Raw genomic sequence first — 22390 nt, forward strand, 5'->3', positions numbered from 1 at the left:
GCATCCTATTTTTTTGGTGCTTGCATTTTCTTCTTCCTCCACAGTATTTATTACTGAAAAAAGTGTGTGGAAATTTAATCCAAGAGAGCTCCTTTCCCCAGGCTGGGACTTGTTGATTACAAGGAAGCCTTGTGTTGGAACCGTTTGGTTTTGCTTTACTTCCTAGCCTTCATAAAATGAAACAACTGAATTAAGATAAGCATGGGAGAGATGCAAACAGAAGGAAAAAGAAAGAGGAGTCTCAGAAGTCAAATGCAAGGAGAGTTTTGTCATTCGGGTGGCAGATGTGCCTGTAAGAATACCCAAGAAAGAAGACGGATTAGAAGAAGGAGGGATCAGCGTTAGTGCAGAAGAAAGGGAATAAGAAAAGGACACTTAGGATTGAATTGGAGGGGACAGAAGGAAGAAACAAGAACAGAGGTGAATGTGAGACAAATCTGCGTGACCGCAATGACCAGAGCTCCAAAAATTTCAGACAGAGGCAGGGAATCCAGAAGGTATTGCAGCTAGTCAGAAAGGAAAATGGTTAAAGACCCACAAACGAATCCACTCACTGGAGTGGCCTTGAGCTAAGAGTAATGTAGATGCACACACAGAGTAACTGCAGACTTGCGTGTGTATTGAGAAAACAAGGTGGAAATATCCTACCTCCTATTAACCTTCCCATGAACAGCCCAGATTGGATAAGGTAAGGGTGAGATGGAAACAGAGCCACAAGGCACTGAAGTACATTTCAGATGACTGCTAGGAAATACTTAGTACGTTCTAAAGAGGAGCACCAGATGGCCAGTTTCAAAGTTCCTTAAAGGTCTGTTTTCTTGCTGACATGTGTATGATCATTCTCAGACAGCTTTATATCTAAAAAGATGGTTAACAAATGTTACCCAGGCAAGATGATCTTCCAACCAGCCTTCTGCAGGAGTGCAGAGAGTTTATTTTTAAGAAATTGAATGACCGTCTTTGAGTGTGAGGGATTGATGTGGACATTATTAGTATATTGAAATACTTTAGAGAATATTATCAACAAAAGTTTCATCCAGACATGAAAAAGATAAATTTCTGTGCCAAACAAATCAATGCATGCACTAGTTTCTCAAAGGCAGATACAATTAGCATTCTGGAGGTGAAAGAGCAGACCTAAATCCACAAAAATATCACAGCTAAGTTAGGAGAGAAAGATGTAAGACACAGATGGGCTATCATAATGGTGAACAAACATGCTGACTTATCATCTGTTGAAATGATATCAGTTTATCACAAAATGCTAGGAAAGGGCTAATCCCCCTTTAACAAGAGGCCGTATGGAAGAATTATTTGAGGGGTGTATAACTGCAGAGCACTCTTGCTGCCTAAGAGTGCAAGATCCTTAATGTGTAAACTTTGTGCTAAGTAACGGCAGTGAGATAGCAGATGTGAGCCTGGAAATGTGATGGTACCACCCAAGCCCTCCCTGTTGGATTTAAGCTACCCTGAAACTGCAGCTCTAACTGCTGCTTGCAGAACGTCACTGCAAGGAAGGAGCGACTCCCGTAATCATCTCTTATGTCATGCTATGCAGATTTATTGTTTGAATTATTGTAACATCATGTGAACCATACAGATGAAACCCAGTGCTGTCTCTGAAAATAACAATGCATAGCAATTAAGTACAAGACTCATTGTACATTCATGCTGCATCATAAAGTCAAGCCTTCAATAAGCTGCAGAGCCTAAAACCACAGAAACAAAAAAGAGATGAGGGCTAGTGACTCATGAGGGCTATAGAGGAATACTTCTGAATTAATAACAATATTCATGTGCTGCTTTCCCATCAGCATAACTACCACAAATATCCAGAGGCAGTTGGTAGAGAGCATGACACAAGACCTTCATTGTGAGGGCTGGCTGGTGATGGTCCCACTCTGCTGGTGGGTCCTTCTGCTGCCGCTGCTACCGCACGCAGCAAAGCCCGGCTGAGGGGAGAGTCATTTATTCAGTGCGTTGATCAGCCCAGCAATTCTCCCGTGGTGGTGGTGGTGGCTCAGAATAAAGCTGCTGGCACAATTTCAGTGAAGGGTTCAACAGTTCACAGCTTTAACTGTTTATGACGCCTTACCACTGGATTCCCTTATTCAGGTGTTCACTAACATGGAGCCAGGTGAGGGAACCAGGTACAGCTTGTTTAGACAGGTCTGGAACCTGGGCCATGACTGTGGCTTTTTTGAAATTTTCTCTCTTTTTGCTAATTATAATTCTCTGAATGGTTTTACTGTCAGAAACAGCACATCATTTGTGTTGTCCTACTGATCATAACTGATACTTGATATTTTATTCCAGAATTGTTCTTTAATAATTAGCACACTGTGAATTTGGCCAAGAGTTAACACCTGTTCAACTAGTCCCCATTTTGAGAAAATCATTCATAATCCTACTCTGTTCATAACGTGACTCTGGGAATTGCTTAAAATTGACTATTAAGGTTTTGAGGTATTTTTGTGACCAGGAAATAATTGTCAGGAAAGAAATTTCACACAAATTTAGTCACAGCTATGTGCAGCACTTAATTAGCATTTCTGCAGTAAGGTCATGTGACTCCCCATTGGCTCTTAATGACTTTACATGTAAGATCATCGACCCCTGATTTCACATAGTTATTGCTTGGTGGGCTGTGAGTGCCATTGCAATATATTTGACCTACAAAGACCCGTATTCTTCAGTTTCTTGGTAGTCCCAATGGAGCAGTTCACCTGCAGTCAGTGTAGTTTCCATTCAGTGCCAGGGCTGGAGAAACTCGTAGTTGCCCAGATGAGTTGGATGTACTTTTTAGTGCTTCACCATGGCTACCAGAAATATTATCAAACACTATTCCTTGTGGGAGTGAACAACATGACGGCAGCTTCCTTGATCATTTCCAGGAAAAGTTGTATCATGGTTTTTCAGGTGCTCTTGCTATAAATTATTACTGCCACAAGCCAGATTCCTTTTACATTTGTATCCCTTGCTGAAAGGTTGCAGTATTCCAAGTCCTGCTCTTGGTAAGACAAGCCATCTCACTTGTCACTGCCACTTGCGTAAGAAGGGAGAGGCACACTGGAGTTTCTAATAAAGGTTTATATGGCAGTGTACAACAAAGCTCACATTTGTATCCTCAGTTCTCTTCCTTTGGCCCTCTTTTTTCCTTCAACCTGTTGCTCTTGATACTGCTTTTCCAGTCTTCTGTCTATCTTTGCTAGATACATAGCACTCCTTTGTCTCCTCCAAATGATGCAGCAAAAAACATCTGAGATCAAGGACATTCTTGGTTTAGCTCCCTTATTTTGCTTTTTCCTCTTTTTAATTCCCCTCTGAACACTCTTGTTTGTTTTTATAGGTTTTGCTTGTAATTCTTTCAAGAGACATTCTTCCATTTGAAAGCCCCTTGACATTTAACTCCTATGTTAATTAAGGCAGGGAGAAGACACCATCCTACTGGTTGTTTTTAAGAGCTGCAGAAAAAGCGCCCTTGGGTTCAGTTATTCATGCGGTCAAACTGGTGGTCTAGTTTGAAGTATCCATAGGGATGGCTCATTTGGCCATCAGCCTGTCCCTGGAGGAAGTAAATTGAGCAGTATATTTCTCCTGAGCAGCTAAACATCCCTGTCTGCCCACAGCACCCCAGACAGATGAGTTGCTACAGCTCGAAGCACCGAATGCTGCTTTCTGTTGCGATGCCAGTCCCTCTCCACACAGAACTGCAGCTGGCACCTCATCTTTTGGTGGCAATACCTGAGCCTGGCAGCGGCAGAATTTCCCCTTCCCTCTCTCTGCCTCCCTCCAGCATCACCTGGAGCCTCAGTGTGGAGCACAGGTCCTGCACCCTCCACTTCTCTGACACCAGCTTCTCCTCGGCTGGTGCTGCCAAGACTGTGAGAAGATGCTGGTGGAGGAAAACTGCTGCTGTCAGGGTCAGTGGTGGGAGGCAGAGACCAGCACACTGCGAAGAAGAGTGTAGATAATTTACTTGGCGGAGCTGGGAACCTGCAGAGAGGCACCTCCCTTCAAGTTTCCGCTGCTGGGTGCCTCGCACAGGCATTCAGCACACCCCACTTTTCCCTCATCCATTCAGACGTTGCTGTACACGAGGAGTGTTACACACGTATGACACTCATCTCTGTAAGACTCAGCCTTTAGTGTTTAGTTCTTCTCACCAGCAAAAATACGACATATGCACACAATCTGGGACCAGTTACACAAAGTTTTGACTAGTTCTCATGAAAGATGAAGCCAAGCTGTGGGAGCCTTAAACACCCGTGTTATTAGAGTACTACATCTATACACATATCATTAAGAGACAAAGTTCTTACGAAGCAGAATGTAGGAAACTATCCTGTGTTGCTGGTTGGATGATTAGTATCTTCCTCCAGAAGTCACTGAAAAGTCAGTGTTGGGTAGGGTCTTTTTCAATGTCCAAGACAGACTGTCTAGGCAAAATCGTTGTGAGAAAGAGCTAATGAGTAGGGACTGGAACTGGCTAGGAAGGCTTGCCTGCCGCGTTTTCTAGACCACACACCACACTAGGCAAGCTGCTACCCCTATGGAATCTACCCTTGGGAGAAGTGTGGCAACAAAGCAAATGTGATGAGTTGGCTCCTCAGTGTTTTTCTGCAAAAAGTAAATCCATTTCTGAGCAGAGAGGCAGCATATAGTATAGCTTGTGCTTCTCTTGAGGGTCACTCTAGCCACTGAAATAGCTAGAATGATATCCAGAGGTTTTGCTTGTTCTCTGAGCAATGGAAATTTTCACTTCTACTTTGTCAGAGAGAAGAACTAGGACAAGAATTTAAGTAAAATTGGACAGAAGTTTATAAATTCTTTTCATCAATAGACTTATGATTGTGGGTACTCTTTCACTAGATGAACATTGTGGCTGAAGTTGTGTCCTTTTCTCTCTATGAAGCTACTAAATTCTCCCCCCCACTCCCTCCAGCAGAAAAGCAGACAGCATCACTGTGAAAAACAAAGAGGGTTACGTGGTCTATTTCTCTGTTTTTTTATTAACTCAACATTGTCTCCTACAAATACGATTTGTCATTCACCAGAAGATTTGAAATGTAGACTTAAGTTACACATAGGTATAAAAAGCATAAAACAGCACACACTGTACCACTGTTTAGACCAGAAAACATTGTGTTGTCCCATAGATAAGAGCACTATTCAAGCTCAGCACCGTCACTTTCTGCCTCAGGGATTCAGTCTTCAAAGCTGCAGATGTTTCTGCTTCTTTTCCCTCAGCTTTTGAAGCCCTGCAGGCTTTCCCCTGGTGTTTCTCACCCACGTCTGGAGCGCGGACCAGGGAACCACAAGCAAATCCACTCTGCTCCACCAGAGGTTATAAAACCTTGGGTTCCTACTGGCTCTTCAGAAATGTTTTCCTCCTTCTCATAATATTTATGTACAATATATGAAGGGATACGATTTGCATCTTTGATTTAGACATATCTCTTGCCTCATACTTAAACAATAACTTGAAAAATATTTTACAAAGAAAAAGAACATTGTTCATCTGAATGTCATTCATTATTATATTGCTATATTTTATACCCTATTATTAATATATACAAAAATTCTTATTTGCCTTTTACAGATGCATGGAAGCATATAATATAACAGTTTTAAAGTATCCCATTTTTAGATTTTATTTCTTGGCTCATCTCAATCTCTTTAATAAACTATGGTTGCTTGGAGAATATAGGAAGTATTTGGAATGTTGTTTAGAGTTTAATAATAACTGGTAGCATTGTCCATTTGCGGCCTGAATGGTTGGAGCACCTGTCAGGGCGGTCTGGTAGAGATAGCAGCATCATAAGACTTAAACAATCATGGAAGGCTGTTAATGTGCAGTGTCGACGGGTGCCAGGGTCTGTTCTTTATTGGGGGCTTTTCGTTTCTTCGGCTGCGTTTTGTTGTTGTTTTCCCTCTGTTCTCGGTTCTGTCTTCGGGCTACTCGCCCTTTGCTTTCCTGTCTTGTCTCCTTACTTTCGTCTTTGTTGGACTTTTTTCTTTTCTCCTCCCTATTTTTTTTCCCTGAAATAAAAATGATGACGTTAGAAGATTTGCTCAGGCTGCTGCAATTTCTCACTCCCTTGCCCGTAAAGCCCAGGATTAGCACCTCCCGTTGGAAGCTGGACACCAGTACCAGTGCCTGGAAGTGTCCAACTCTTCACCAAACCATTAAATTCAGCAGCTGGCCTCACACCTCCCATCTGACTCTAAGCAAAGAGGTGGAAGTTCCTTGGAGAGTCACAGTGTTTTAGAGCTGGTATAAATATATTCCCATCTCCCACAGCCAAGGGCACAGCTCCAGATACTCCACCAAAACACAGCAGGTTTGAGGACTTCTGTGGCCTAAGCCAGGTTGCACTAACTGACTGGTCTAACTTTATAAACTGTATAAACTGCAATACTACTGTAAATAATCTATCCCTCTTAACTGCAGCACAAATACTTTTTGCTTTGAAATATCAGCAGAGATAACCCAGGCTTTCCTACACCAATGCTGGAGTAGTTACACAAACTTGACAGTAGCTCTTGTGGCTGAGGATGTTGAATACCTGGAACTATTCCCATTCCAAAAACCAAAACTGGGATTTTTTGACACCTCAATGAGCTCTGTGGGAGTAGGTCATAGTAGGGGAGTAGGCTCAGGGCAGTGGCTTGCTCTGAGAACAGATGACCATCCAAGGTCAGATAGAGTAGGGGTACTCTACCATCCAAGGTCAAGGAGGTCAGATAAAGGGAGAGAGATTCAGAGGAGGAGAGGAAAAGGCAGACGGCAAGGAGTAAGACTGAGATGTGAGGATACACTGTACCCTCTTCTTATCATGTAGCATAGAATGGGATATTTTACAGGTTCTTCATTCCTGACCAACTCTGCGATTGGAGAGCAAGGGAAAGTTTAGATGCAGCTGTTGAGTCAAGCAGGGACAAACATCTGATTTTTTCATCTGTCACTGTTGAAACACGCAGTAAAGCTTTAAATGTAAAATGGCTCCTCAAACTTTCAGTAACTAGTCAGATATGACCCCAATACACACACACACACCTGCAGAATCCCTCTCTGGATTTGGCAGTGCCACCTACGATACCTAGGGGTGAGCAGGGCAGACCTGCAGGATGGGCATGCGAGGCTCAGCAAGAGCTAACCACTGCTGGGAGAGCTCCACCCAGCAGTGAGTGCACGTCTTACCCTGCCGTAACGCTGTCTCCGACTAATGGATAAATGACAGTATGGAATTTCATTCCAGTGGTTTGTAAATACAGTTGGCCCAAGATGAAATGTTGCTTGAATGGAAACTGTCCAGGCATTCAGTGTTTGACATTGTTCACTTGGTAATTGTCCAAAATCCTTCAGCTGTGACTTCCTAGCCACAATTCCTTAAGCACATTGGAAAGATGCTTAATGGTTTCCCTTTCTGTCATGGATCAAGATGTATGTATTTTTATATCTGTGTGTGAATATATAAAGAACGCACACGACTATATGTCTGCAAGTTTTGAGGGAGACCTGACATCCAGCTAGAGACCCACCTAGGCATGCTTTTTTTCTTTTGCTCAACCTACATAGGATGAGCTAAACTGATTTCTGGTAAGTACTTAGAACTCAGTCCTACTTCTCCTCTGCTCTGAGGATGACTAATGTGGAGTCCTCTGTGCAGTTTTATGTGTGGTTTAATGCCAATATGTCCATATTGATGAAGTTTGTGAAAGGTCTGTCTTCTAGTTCTGTGCTGTTCGGGTAATGTGGTAGAGCGCTGAAGGGCCATCTTTGTCTGGGCTGGTTTTTTTATGTCTTTCCACCACAACTTCAAAAATTGGAGGTTTTACGTCGGAGTGATGTTACTCCATTTTATGCTGCCCAGCCCTTGGTTCAGCGTGTACCCGAGGGAAGAGTCTCCCAGCAATGACATCTTTCCGTGATATCTGCTAGCATTGGGGTGCAATCGGAGGTAGATTCCTGCATGTATCCCCCTCCCTGCTCATACCTATGCTCTCCTCTTCCCAGAGATTTGTTCCCGAATATTTTTTCTATGGCACAGAAACGGTGAAAACTCTTCCTAAACGCGGGAGTTCGGCCGGGTGAGAAGCGCAGGAACAGCACGGGCCGTTCCAGCCCCCGAGCTCCTCTACACTGAGGACGCCAAGGCGAGGGGGGCAGGGGCAGAGCCGGAGCCCCCCGTCCCTGGAAGGGGCGGTCGGGGGGCGCGGGGAACCGAGCTGCGGCCGCGCGGGGGCGCTCCGGTGCCGCGCCGCGATCGCTGCCGGTCGGTGCGGGGACATCGCCGCGTCCCGGGGGCTGCGGGGTCCCGGGGAGAGGTGAGCTGCCTCTCCTGGCGGGTCAACGAGCCCTTCTGAAATAGCAAAATAAAATAAAAATTAAAAGAAAAAAAAATAGGGGGATAAATCTTTTTAAATAGGAGACCGCCAAATGTTTCCGAGCGAATGTTTTGCTCGTGGGTTCGTGAGATTCACATAGCTGTGTGAAGCAGTTAATTCGTCATTAAAACAGCTTTTATTCCAAAACCGAAACTTTGTATGGCCAGCTGTGCTGGAGGAATTAGTCTACAGGCACTGTGCAGTCTTTTCTTGTAGATGGGAGATGCTTTGCTACTTCTAATGCTACAGCTTTGTATATTGAAGTAAATCTACAGACATGCCGTAATGCTGAGAAGTGCAGTAGTTCAAATTAAATGCAGATGGTGAAATTAATTCAGAGAACAATATAATTACATGTCAAAGCAGCTTAAAGGTGCTGAGTTCTTGTTAATCTAATTTATAGCCCACGGTCTCAGAAATCCCCACATCTGCATTTATGTAATCCGTGCTGGAATATATCTTTAAATATGCAAACCAGACCATTTCAGAGATGTGTTTGCATTATTGCATCAGATGTGAGGTTTCCACTAAATCTATAACACATCTTGTGGACTAAAAGGAACAAAGGTTGGTCACAGTTCGGGAGAACTTGGGACTTCTGTACATCCTAAAAAAAATCATGGCTGAAGTGGAATAACCACTGCAGGTTCCAGATTTTGTCATCTTTAGGCATTGTCCCTTAGTCTCACCCTGTTATATTTGGCTACAGTTATGACATACATTTGTTCATATATATTATATTTATATCGTATATATCATATTTGTTCACGTCTCCCTTCCGTGGGCACTGAAACCCCAAACCACAGTAAGAAGGCATCATATCTGATGGTGCAAGCTGCTTTGCTTCGGTGGGGGGATGTCACAGGGTAGGTCTCATGGGGTGAAAGAGGGGTGAGAGTCTGGCATCAGGCATTGGGGATAATTGTATTTCTTTTGGAGAGATCGTTCCCGTGAATAAATTTACCCTGGGAGAGCAGAAGGGGCAAGAGGAGTCCCAGAGCTGCATCTGGAGGGATTGCAGGCACCTACGTAATAAGCCCCTATCTGGAAGGGTCCTGGCACTTCCACTGTGCATGTCACCACGGACCACAAAATCCTCCCCACTACACTGCAGTCAGCTGAAGGGCTATAATAAGAGACCACAAGCCACAGCTGTAACGTGCCACAGTGTTCTTTCACACTTCTCACAGCCTCAGCTGACCCCTCAGCGCTTTCCCTGCTGCAGGAGCACGGTCAGCACCCGTGCTGCTGCCCCTCAGTACCCCACAGAGCAAGGGGATAAACTCGGGGGGCCAAGTGCCACCGTTTCACGTCTCTGCTCCTTCCCACCTATCTGAGACATTTTTCAGTCCAGTTAGGGATGTCACCCCTTCCTCACCGCACTGCATGGACGACAGCATGATAACCTGGAAGAAGCTGTGCCAAGTGAAGATACCAGTAAGAGGACCATGCCCCAGGCTTTAAAATCACTTACTACAGCTCTGTCTGTAATCCAGTCATGTTGTGTTATGCAAATGGACAGCTCACTCTCATTTCCACGAAAAGTGACACTTTTTTTTTTTTTCTGGAACACAAGCTGTAGCATGTACTCACACTACTTGCCAAGATAACAAGCCTCCAAAGCTGCAGCTGCCCAGTGGTGCAGAGGACATTGTCCTTTCATTCACAAGCCATTAGTGGCTGATTCATCTGGTAAAGCTTCTGAAGTTTAAACAGCATAGCTTTCTTATCAGCGATCATTTCTTTCCTAGTATGGTGGCCCTGTTTCATAATCACTACATCTACAGGTGACCAAAATGGCAAGGGTTACCAATTTCAGAATCACCTAGGTGCTACGTGGCTCAGTTCATTTCCTCTCCTTGCTTTTATTCCTCTTGAAGATGCACCAACTGTTGAAGCAAGGGGTAAAAAATTTAAAGGAGCTAAGGTCCTTTTGTATCCACTGTCCTTGGATACCCCAAGATACCTCAGATGATGCAGACATACGGTTGAGCAGCTGCATTAGGGGACTTGGTGACTAATGTACTTGCCCGTCTCCTCTAGAAAATGAAAATAGTTTTCTAGATGCAGACTGGAGGGGCTGTTGGAGCCTGAGACCCACAGTAGTGTTTCCATGAAATTTAGGGTCCTTGAACTTCATTTGTCTCTGAAAATTTCATTTGCCTCTGGACTATTAAATTGCATTCACTTGAAAAATATTCTTACTAACGTTATGTGCTCTAACCTGTCCTTGCAAGGAAAGGACAATGCTGAGGCAGGCACATGACGGGGAATGAGAACACTGTCTAAATACAGGAATAGATCAGGCCTACACAGCATCCATTTGCATAAAGCAGGCAGAGGGGAAAGGAAGGAGGCTGAGCAGATTAATGATGCTGAGGCAGGAGATGTCAGAAGTTGCTGCTGTAACAGATAAAGAGCAAGAGCAAGCTGTATCCCATTTAGGCATATGGGAATTAGGAAGGGATCATTTCTTCCATGGGCTGCTTGAGAAATGGCACTGCTACACTCATGAGGTCATAAGCAATGCTTATGGAAAGTCCCTGGTCTGAACTGAACTCTGCAGTAGGAATGGGTTGGAGCTGTCTTTCTTGTGCCATAGAAAAGACATTGTCAGCGCTTGAAAATACAAGAATATCCTCCAGTCAAAGAGAGACGGAGGAGGAGTATTTCTGTGATGAGTTCTGTTTGCTGTTTGTGGAGGCATTTATTGCTGTCTGTTCAGAACAGAGCCCGTGGGCATCCATTTCCTTTGCACTTGCCTGTTGGGACTGAGGAAATTTCTTAGCAGCCTTGTTTTAATCAGCACTAATGTGCTAACAACAGCAATTTTATAATTACATAACAGTTTGCATCTTATAAGATCCCACAGCTTATAAAATCTCAACAGTGTTTCCAAAGACAGGAAACTCATGGCTATTTAGCAGAGCAGAAAACCGCTCCACATTGTTTAGGATGGGAAGTGACATACACCATGCTGGTATTTAGGAAAGTGGTGTTCTCCCTCCAACCTTTATGCTGAGCTTGCACTGAGATTTTTAACAGTGACTTCTGGATGGGATTTGATTTTTACAGCTCTTCTAAATTCTGCAAAAAGGTAGATGACTGTCCAAAATCACCATATAATTCTCATTTAACACTAATGCAATCAGATGACAACAGAAAGATTGGAAATATTAGTGATTGGTACCAAAAAATCTTTCCCTGTTAAAGTTTCAGGATACTGGCAGAAATCTATAATAGCTGATTTTCTTTATAGGCACCAATAATCCAAATCCTCCCACTAGCCCAGATTGAGGTGATAAATATAGCCCGTTTTAGAGACTTAGTTCAGCTGGTGCAGGCTTTTGAGCAAACCAGAAATAAAAATGTGATGCTGCATTATGTCAGAGACTCATGTTTAGTCTGCCTCTCTAGAAATAATCAAGAAAAGTTATACATGATAAGAGACAGATGCTTGTGCCTCAGCAGACTTTTGAACTCTTTCTAGTACAATAGTAAAAAAGAGAGAAAACACCCAAAGAAACTTGTTTCTTTAGTACTCAAATTTCTACTCAGAGTTTTTTGAAGAGAGGGATAAACAAGAGAAGCCTTTTTCCTTGGCTTTACTTATGATGATATTTGCATTAATGTAACCTGACAATTCGTAAGATATTCATAAAATCCAAATGTTTGGATGCATCCCTGTGCAGGCAATGCAGAATGGCTTTTTCCCTAAATGAACATGACTTTGTACTGGGCTATGTTGACGATCCCAAAGTGGATTTGCTGATGCTGACTATAACACGGACCAGGTCATCAGTTTCTGCCTCAGTACAGGACCTTCAGTTGTGGCTAGCATTGTGTGTGTGCATGCAAACAGAAATGTGTGCGTGCAATACACATATCTGTACATACATACAGATATAACCCCACTGCTCTGAAGCTCACGTAAAGCACAAGAGTGCAAGGTAGGAAGCCCCCAAAGCAGTGGGTTGGGCCAGAAGACCTCCAGAGGTCCTGTCCAGTCTCAACCACTCTGTGATTCTGTGGCTCTGCTCCCAGTGGGTGACGCTCACCACCTGGAGCACTGCTGAGATGTCGGAGGGGAAGCCAGGAAGGGGAAAATCCCACCTTGATGCATCACTGGGAGCTCAGAAGTATTTCTAGTCTAGCTATACTCTTAACCATGTCCACTAGCACTTAAACACAGCCATCTGGAGGACTGCTCCCGCCATCTGTACTGTAGAGTGGTTAGAGAGGTCCCTGGCACGGGCCAGCCTCCAACACCTCCCTGGCACACTTGAGAGCCAGCCCAGGCCAGGGACTGTTCCCATGTGGCACTCTGAATTGAGCCACTCAGTTCTGGAAGCAGAGAAAAAGCTTTTTTCGGCATGCCAAATTGCTCTGAGTGCTGAGTGGCCCACAGCGTGGATGTGGCCTGGCAATGCCATCCAGCACCAGCGCCAGGGAAGCTGGGGATCTGGCACTGTTTCCTTTGCCAGGATAGGCACAGCCATGCGTTCCACCTGGAGCCTTACATCTCTTTAAGTTTCCCGATACCCCAGGAAGATGAAGGAAGACGGGGAGTCAACAGGATGCCACGCTGGCCTTGCTCTGCACGGTTCACTTGTCCCGTCTTCTCTGCGCTCCGTTTGTTTGCTTTCCCACCTGGGGTGATGCCTGTGCTGACAGGTGGATGGGCGCCCCCGTGCATTTCGCAGGTAATCCTGGCCAGCCTGGCTGATTGATCAGCCAGTCGGCAGAGGCTGATATATACGCGGGAGGCAGCTCCTGATGGATCCACTCAGCAAAATCATCAGCCCAGAGCCAGGGTGCTATTACTTCAATTTGCCAGAGGCCTGATTCTGCCCTCTGTTCTACCTGCTCAAACATGCCGAGGTCACCAAGGTTGTTTTCTGGTGTACATGAAGGGAGAATTTGCTTTCAAGGATATTTTTCACAAGCAAGGTGTTGAAAAATGACTGTTTCTTTCTGTTAAGTGCTTCCAATATCTGTGTACTATTTCAGCTGGCTGAAGCATTGATCTTCCCCTCTCAAGGAAATGCCAATATTTCCAAATACATTTTCATCCTTAAAATGACAGGTCAGGTTTCTAAATTTCACACAGATCAGTGACAGCAAAGGTCCCCTTTCAACAACAGTCATGAAACATTTCACTTTGGCCACTCTACATTTTCTCACCTACTGAGAAGATACCTGGCAGCTCAGCAGGCAGAGAGCAGCTTGGGGAGAAGGGGATTGGGAATACCAAGAGTCCTGGGCGGCCTCTGAAAAAGGCTCAGGAAATTTTTTGTGCCAAAGGGATTCAGAGTTTAGCCCTATGAAGCTTGAGGAGTTCAGGTGACCAAGATGTTCTCACAGGGATCTCAGGTTTTCAGGCTCTTGAGTCCTTGTCAGCCTGCCAGGTGGGCTGCCAAGGGCCCTCCCAACAGACAAACTGGCAGAACGCTAGACAGAAACTTAACACAAAGGCAAAGTTGTTTCAAAACCTGTCTGCTTTCCACTGGGACTTCCTTGAAATCAGCATATTTCTGGGAAATGTGATGACTTTGACAATTTGGTATTTTCCATTCCTTTGGAAAATTCAAACCTATAAAATACTAAAAACAAAGATTTCTAAGAAGGGGTCATGGAGGACATGCATAAAAAAAAATGAATGCAAATATTTTAACATTGCCCATAAGTCTTCAATTTGAAATGAATCACAGATAGAAATTGTCCATGTAAATTTTATCAAGGCTTTTTTTTTTTTTTTTTCCTAAGAATGTGATAAGTTTATTCTTTTTTAATCCCTCTGGGAATGAACTGTGAGTCTAGAGCTGTTTGTAGTAACACAGACTTTGCACACTGAAGTTAGCAGCCGGCTTTATGAGTAGCTTGAAGTGGAATGTGAAGAATGAGTATTGCATGTGGTGATGCATCACTGGAGTCCACTTTATTTGGTATACTTTATAAACTGACCACCACGCCATTTAGATCCGGTATGAATGAGGTTAGATGGCCCACAGGATAGATGAGATGCAGCTCCCACTGGGATGAGAAAGCAGCCTCTCATGACACAGGGCACCAGGCAGCACTAAAGAAAGCTTGTAACCGCCTAGCCACCCCACCAGGAGATCTGTGCTGTGTCCTCTCTGGCACTGTTCCCAGCAGTCTATAATGGCAGGCCAGCAGAACTTGCTGCAGGCGTGTGTTTTTCTGCTTGGTGCTCAGGGGGTGCCTGAAGAGAGTTACAACAGTGCTGGTAAAATGGTAATAAGCCTGGGCATTACACCTGTAAGCATGCCTGTGGGGTGTGTGCTGCCTATACTATGGGGCCGGTTACAGGAGCCAAACTGGAGGGTTTCAGAAAGGTTCAAGGGAACCAGAAGCAAAAGCAGAGTGAGTGACATTTCCTCTAGTAGGACGCATGGCAAGAAGTCAGGACCTTTTCTAGACTCTGAAAACTGGGACTGTGGGGACCAGCAGTCTCTTTCCAGCCACCTCCTTCCTCCATCTGAAGAAGAACCTGTACACCAATCAACTATATTAAAGAGAATCCCATGCCTCTCTTTAAAACCAACTAACTAATCACTTTCCCGCCTGCTCCAAGAATATTCAAATTAGTCACAAACAAAACTACCCACTGTTTCTACAAACCTGACTGCTGCCAGCTTTTGATAGAAACTCCTTAAGCACTCTTCTATTACACCTGAGGCCAACCCCCACTAAAACCAATAATATTTTTCAAGGTTCTGGTATGACATAGTCTGAAACACTCCATAGGCTGTTATACAGAAGTGTAGAAATCTCAGGGACAAAAAAAAAAAAAAAAAAAAAAGTAAACACTTGGAGCATACGTACATAGTAAGATGTATCCCTGTAAAATATATGTGTAAGGATACATTACAGTATCCATGTAAGATACTAAAAAAGGTATGATGCGTTGTGCAATGAATAGACAGACCCCCATCCCAACGTCAACCATAAACTCTAAGAAGTTACTTCAAATTTTTCATGTACTTTTGCAAATGTTACCCAAGATTCTTGTATGTCTCCACTTAGAGGCAGTTAATTTCTGTACTCTGAAAGAATGAGTTGCTTTCACTTACGAAACAGAAGTTCCATCAGTCTTAAACCTGAAAATGCCCTATAGAATTCAGAGGGATTCACAGAGACTCTTCCATCTCTGTGTTGCATCTTCCACCATGTCAGATTTAAACTTAAGAGATTCGCTTTCATAGCTTTAGTTTGCTTTAAGAACACTGGGAAAAGAAAAAAAAAATCCAACACCTTAAAATAGACTGTGGATGGGAATGTGATCCTTCATCTTGGTAGTGGACTCTTTTTTTCTTAGTACAGTCTTTGTATGAGGGAATCCCCTCATGTTCCACAACTGTAAAATGCAGATAACACTTCCTTGATTTTGGTTAGTGCTTTGGAAGCTACAGATGAAAACCACTACCGGTACAAATCAAAGCCGTTGAAATGGATGGAAAGGCTCCTCCTTACTTCAGTTAATGTTTTAAAGGACTGAACATCATGCTTCAATCACACAGAACGCTCAGGATCCTCCTTTAGAGTATCATTTCCTTGCTCATGCTTAAAGGTAGCACGGGCTAGATCTCCTACTGGCATTCTCTCCCACCACCCACATCTTTACAAGAAATAAAGTCAGTTCCTCTGGATTTAAACTGAATCCTTCTGGTTTAGCAATGCACATTTCTACTTAAGCAATAAACATCTGTCGTCTGCCATTCATTAATATTAATTATAAATGGTGACTAGCTCATGGGATCCAAGTCCACCAGCTGAGATTTTTCCAACTGTGACCTTGTTAGGGTTTGTATAAAAAGTGTTCAGAAGGGTCCTTCCAAGCCTGAAGCCAACAATAAGTGCAATCTGCAGAGTACAGAGTTTAGATTATGCACTTAGAACAAGGGAAGTTGGAAAGGGTGATGGGGAGTGGGGGAGGGAGGAAAGGAGAGAGTACAGGGCCTGAAACGGGGCTTCTTTAAATGCTTAAGTGTTTTAGACCTTTCTGTAGGCTAATGACAGGGAGAGGCATTGTCCATAATGAGACTGGGCCATCCATTAAACATTACTGTAAATGAAAGGTTGCATGAATTAAAGGTTGTTCATCTCATGTTTCAGGAATGTAGCTGTGTTTCATGTCTGAAGCCTGTTTTCCTTTTAAACGGAGTTCTTCAGATGACAAATGAGAGAGAGAATTTCAGAAAGCAAATGGGCAGAAGTAAATACATGCTTAAGAACAAAGCAGAGACATAACTGTAGCTGTAAATCTTTATGCGGGGGCTACTGTTTGCCATAGATATTGGGGAGGATTAGGTTAAAATCAAGAAATTTCATTACTAGGTCATTTTGCTTATAAGCCAAAAAACGGTAGAAAAATCCCCACAGTTAATCATTAAATTCTTGCCTGTATATGATTCATTCGTGGACCACTGGTCAACCCTTTTACTATCATTTCTTGTTTCAAGGAACCAAAAATAGAAAATTTTGGAAATGCTTTTTCTGAATTTTGCATTAAAGACATGGCCAAAGAACTGTTATGACAAATGATCTTCTTTCTTCTCTTTATTTTCTTGCCACTGCAAAATGACTTCAACAAAAATTAGCAAAAATTATTGTTTGCATCAGTTCTTAACATTAACTCCTTTTTCTTTCTTTCTTTCTTTCTTTCTTTCTTTCTTTCTTTCTTTCTTTCTTTCTTTCTTTCTTTCTTTCTTTCTTTCTTTCTTTCTATCTTTCTTTCTTTCTATTTCTTTCTTTCTTTCTTTCTTTCTTTCTTTTTTCTTTCTTTCTTTTTCTTTCTTTCTTTTTCTTTCTTTCTCTTTCTCTTTCTTTCTCTCTTTCTCTTTTCCTTTCTCTCTTTCTCTCTTTCCTTCTCTCTTTCTTTCTCTCTCTCTCTCTCTTTCTCTCTTTCTTCTCTTTCTCTCTTTTTCTCAAGCCTAAACATGCAACAATATTCTCCTCATGGGCCATATCCTCACCTGCTTTTAAAATATACATAGCTTCATTGGCAGAGTGGAGCTAGCTTACATCTCTGGTGAATTAATGTGACATGCCCACTGAAATTTTCTCCAAGAAAATCCAGCCCTATACTCTCTATAACAATGGTTCAAAGCAGGTAAATGCAAAGAGGAACATGGCAGATATACCAGCAATGCAGGATGCATACACTGAACAAAATAGAAGGAAAGTTGGTTTTGATTCCCTGCTTCAGGCCCAAAAGAAAATCTGAACTTGGTAAAGGCAGCAGGAGGCTTCATTTTGATGTCAATGAATAGATACTTGAACTTTTGCTCTGTAAATGTGCAATGTGCTGTCTCTCTGTGGAAGCCTTACAGAAGGCAATAGGCGTGAAGAAATTTCATGGACATTTTGTGGTAATTTCAGAAATGTAGGGAAGCCTATCAAAGCATTATCTAGTCCCTTACTGGACTCTGTGGCTGGACTACTATACTCAGACTGTCTCTGATGGATGTTTGTTTAACCTCTTTAAAAATCTTCTGTGATGGAGATTCCCACAACCTCTTGCCTGATCTTTATGGTCTCTGATAACAACACTGGATGTTATCTCATTGGTAACAACCTGAAGCTCCTTTGGAACTTTATAATGAAACGTTATGGCAGCAAGTGTTTTCTTTTTCAGAGCTATGAGTCTGGAAGAGAGCTGGGAGGTGGCAGCTTAAGCAGACCAAAGGCTACAACAGGTGTCAGAGCTGGCAAGGGGAGTGTGCTGAGAGAGACAAGGAGACTGGAGATCCAGAGACCCGGCTGGGGAAAAGCAAACAGAGCTGCCTGGGTGGGGAAGAACAGACAAATACCCAGAAAGATGAGGAGAAACTGCAGCCAAAAAGTGCTTGTTTTCACTTTGTTACAAAGGAATGTTGAAAATCTCTTCTTTACAGCTAGGTCCAAAGTATTCTGAAGTCAATGGGATTTCAGTGGGCCTTGGATCAGGCCCTTTAAAAGAATTAGGCAGCTAATACAATAGTGAATGAGTGCCATTGCTTTCCACAATTTGCAGTGTTATAACAGCATTGCTATACATGGAAGTGTTCCACAGTCCAGGATTTAGCTGATTAAACAGTACTGTGAGTATCACCATCAGGCTTGAAACACCCACTGCCTGATTTACTCTGTAGCTCACATACCCCAGATATTTTGCATTCTTGGACTAAATTCAATAGATGTACTACCAAACTGCTTTCTTGCGTATGTTCTTCTTTCCAGGTCATACAAGCCAAAATGGTGAGGGGTTTAGATCTCCAGATGGCAAGGGCTGAGTGAGCCTTGCTGTCAGTAGCCACTTCCCTACATCTTTACTTTGTGGGAATATTGCCCTAAGACAAGTAAAAAGCTTGCTGTGGTCTTCTGTGGAGTCAAGAGAAAGAAGTTGTCAAGGTATTTTGCCATGGCACACAGCCTTGAAGAGGACGATTTCCTATTCCAGCTGTGACAAATATGTCCCTCAGGAAGAGCTCCTTAAATTGCTAGAAGTTAGGGTGAGGACTTTGGAAGTATCAGCCTTGAGAAGTGGAGGGAAAGATGGATAAATGAGGATATGCAGGCAGACCAAGGAAGTGATGTGGGGTTAGAGAGAATGGTACTCTGCTCTTTCACAAGTGATCTCTCCCCTGCACCTGAGTGGAGATGGTAGCCAAAGTTTCCTATTTTTGTCTCCCTGAAACACAGTGATATGATGCCACCAAAGGAGAAGGTGCCATGGATTAGCAAAGTATGATAAGCAAGGAAAGAAGGGCAGAGAGCAGGCAGGCCCCTTTGTGTCTGCACTGGTGTGGGACTCTGGCCTGCAGCAGCTCTCTCTCTTCCCTCAGCCAAATCAGCAGAATAGCCCCAGCTAGTCTGGATGCAGACCAAACGATGCTCCTTTACCTTGTGGTCAGGGAATGCAACTTTGCCTGCATTTTTTTAGCAGCGTAGACATAGCTGCAGATTTCACCTTCTAAAACTGTAGCTACTCTTCTTGATTCCAAACATTTCTATTCAGGACTGAAAGGTGGGGGACGTTTGGTGCTGAATGAATACCTGATGGGCACTTTGGAAGGGTGGAGGGAGAGGACTTGGTGACCTCCTGTTTTCGCTACAGAGCTCAGACATCTAAAAGATAGCCTGCCAACCACTTCTGGAGCACAAGAAGTCTCCAGAAGGGAAGATCAGAAAGAGAAAAAGAGCTGACTGCTATCCCTTATTTGGTTTGGTGATCTGAGGAGGGAAGCTCTCGTGTCGTGTCATCCACACTTTAATAGAAGAATGCAGCCAGCTTTTTTTTTTTTTTTTTTTTTTTTCTGATTCACTTTCCTTACAGGAACAGTTGACCACCCACTTCTTTCCCAGATTTGACAGGACTGCCACAGTGCATAGTAATGTATGTGCAGAGGCACATGGCGTGTTTGTATTACCTGCTTGCACAGTGTATATGTGTCTGTCAGAACTGGGAGGTACGATGAGAATTTAATGTTCACACTAACACAAAGTAAACGTACCTGTAGCAAAATGCAGTATTTCTATTAATTAGCTCAGATTTTAAGGTCCCAGTTTGCAGCTAGTTACCTAACATGACTTTCAGAAGTGCTTAACCATGATTAAATTTGGAAAGTGCTATGATTAAAGTTTAGAAATAGCTTTTTCCTATCTTTTCAGCCCTTGAATTCTAGTGCCAGTACATCCTTGATTATTAGCTATTTTGGATTCACAAATCTCTCTGACTCATACCGATCCTCTTTTTCCCTTCTTAACCCTTCTCACCCTGGTCTCTTTTCTAGATGGCACCTATTTGTGCTGGCCAGTGGTGGCAGGCAGCCTTGTGCTGTCTACATCCTGCCTTGCTCAAAATATTTCCAGAAAGCTATTTCTCTTGATGCTGGAGGTAATGGATTCCCAGTCTCAACAGCCCTACTCTTGGAGGCTGGAAATGTGTTAAAGTTAAAGAGTCAAAACCCCTACGAGGAAAGGAAATGAGAGGTCCTCTTGGCAGGAATAAACAGAAAATAAACAACCAAACTCTTTACAAGACAGATTCCTCAATTATAGTAACTCAGGCCTGCAAAGGCCAGAGTTATGACCCATTGGCGTATGCAGAATGTAAACACGAGGATGCAGTAATTAGCTTTGTGTTCATCTTGAAGCTTCAGAAGTCCTGTGACCTGCCATGGAGTAAGGTCATTAACCATAACCACACGAGTGACCTTCACACAGGACACCCCATCTCTCACAGTTAGACTAGAGAACTGTGCACTGCAATGTCTCTGTGGCTCACATGCTCCAGTCCTTTTGCTTCAAATGTCACCGAGCTCTACATAAGGGAGAGGATGTGACTTTCAGGATGAGCTGTGATTGGAATATCTTACTTTACCCATGTAGCTATGCTTAAGACTTAAATATGGTTAAATAAAAATTCCAAGCATCAAAAATGTCCAGAATTGCCTTTTTATTTTCTTTTGTTTGTTTGTTTGTTTGTTTTTGAGAAAAAAATTGATTAAAAATAGTACACTGGGAAACTGTTGGCCTGCCTTGGGCTTCCCTTACCCTGGGAACAGACTTTCTCTTTACTGTGTGGAATGGTTAGGACCAGACTACTTATAGCTTGCTCTGTAAAAGAGAATTCACCTTTGAATAAGCAGGTGTCCAGCCATTAATAGATGTTTATCAACAAACACAACAAAACACTGCTCTAACCCTGATTTTGCCAGCACTTAATGAAATGAGTATTGCAAACAAGTATTTTTCAGGTCTACTTTTTGTTTTACTTTGGCTGACCCATGGATCCCCTGACACACGCTTGCCTTGCTTACTGAGTCAGCCTGGGTGAACCCTGGGTTAGATTTTGCAGTGTTACAAAGTCATTACACTGCAAATGGGGAAAAATTGTCATTTAATTCAAAATATGTAGAAGTTAGCAGGTAAAAGGCCACATCACTCACCCTAGACTGTACTTAGCAGTAACTGAGGGGAAAAAAGGGCACTTTCAGGGAGTAAATCATTTTGCCCTTCTCAGAATCCATCTAACGGGACCATGAATCCTCCTCCCCGGGTGCAGTATCACACCTTTAACATGACCCATCAATAACTTGCTTAGACATAAACATCTAATTTTTAGCATTTTTTTCCTTTTTCCTTTTTCCCTTTTCCTTTTTCCCTTTTCCTTTTTCCTTTTCCCTTTTTCCTTTCCTTTCCATACTAAAGGGCCAACTTTGTTAGAGCCTTCCGTGCTTCCTTTTTACCTGGATCCATATGGCATCAGAGTGTATACATTAGGGTGGGTAACTCAATGAGTTTAAGTTAAGTGAATGCAATTAGTTTATGGCCTAATATTTTAGGCTTGTTAGTATTAAGTTACACTGTTTTCAACTAAAGTAAAATCTTGATAAATGGCTTGGAATTTTTAGCTGAGTGATGGTTTTGGAAGCCTAATGGACACCTGATAGGACTCCTTCCTCACACCATAGCCAACTGAAGACATTTTCAGACATAATCTGATTAATATGTTTGAAGCATTATGTGGACACATACCAACAAAGGCTAGAGGAGCTAGTTCAAAGAAACAACAGAGATGACCTGAGTATCAGCCTTCTTAGCTATTAAAATCAAAACTGTATTTTTATATTCACGTGTACACAATACAGTATAGAAACATATTTTTTTTACGCATAGCTTTAATAGTTCCCCCAAACATATATGCTTCCTTCATTAAAACTGCTCAACACAAAATCCTGTTCCCTTAGTTCCCTTCTTTCAGCCGGTGTGCATCTAGAAATCAGCTCCTCAACTCAAAGGCTCTGCTTTCTGTCTTATTCTTGCTGCCTACCAAAAAAGAAACCACACCGTAACATCTATATTCTCCTTAGAGCACAAACCATTTCTTTTATAACAGCATCCTGCTTTCAGACTGTATGGGGTGACAATTACTATACTCTACAGTGAAAAAGAAATGTGTGATTCTACATTCATCTCAACTTTTTTTTTCTTT

At 42.8% G+C, this 22390-nt stretch overlaps 1 protein-coding gene across 3 annotated transcripts in view; it reads right to left on the bottom strand.

Moving 5' to 3' along the window:
* Positions 1 to 4986: 4986 nt before the first annotated feature.
* The window catches only part of RSPO3 (R-spondin 3), a 61028-nt gene continuing 43624 nt past the window's right edge, over positions 4987 to 22390 (bottom strand). For 2 of the 3 annotated variants that reach the window (XM_080586838.1, XM_080586836.1), the window contains one exon: positions 4987 to 6042. In XM_080586838.1, coding sequence (XP_080442964.1) covers positions 5849 to 6042 — 194 coding nt within the window. In that variant the 3' untranslated portion in view covers positions 4987 to 5848. Of the gene's footprint in view, positions 6043 to 17232; positions 22225 to 22390 lie in introns of those variants that run through there. The other variant, XM_080586837.1, reaches the window with a different exon arrangement.

Source organism: Anser brachyrhynchus (genome assembly GCF_964034855.1).
Source record: "Anser brachyrhynchus genome assembly, chromosome: 3".
Lineage (NCBI taxonomy): Eukaryota > Metazoa > Chordata > Aves > Anseriformes > Anatidae > Anser > Anser brachyrhynchus.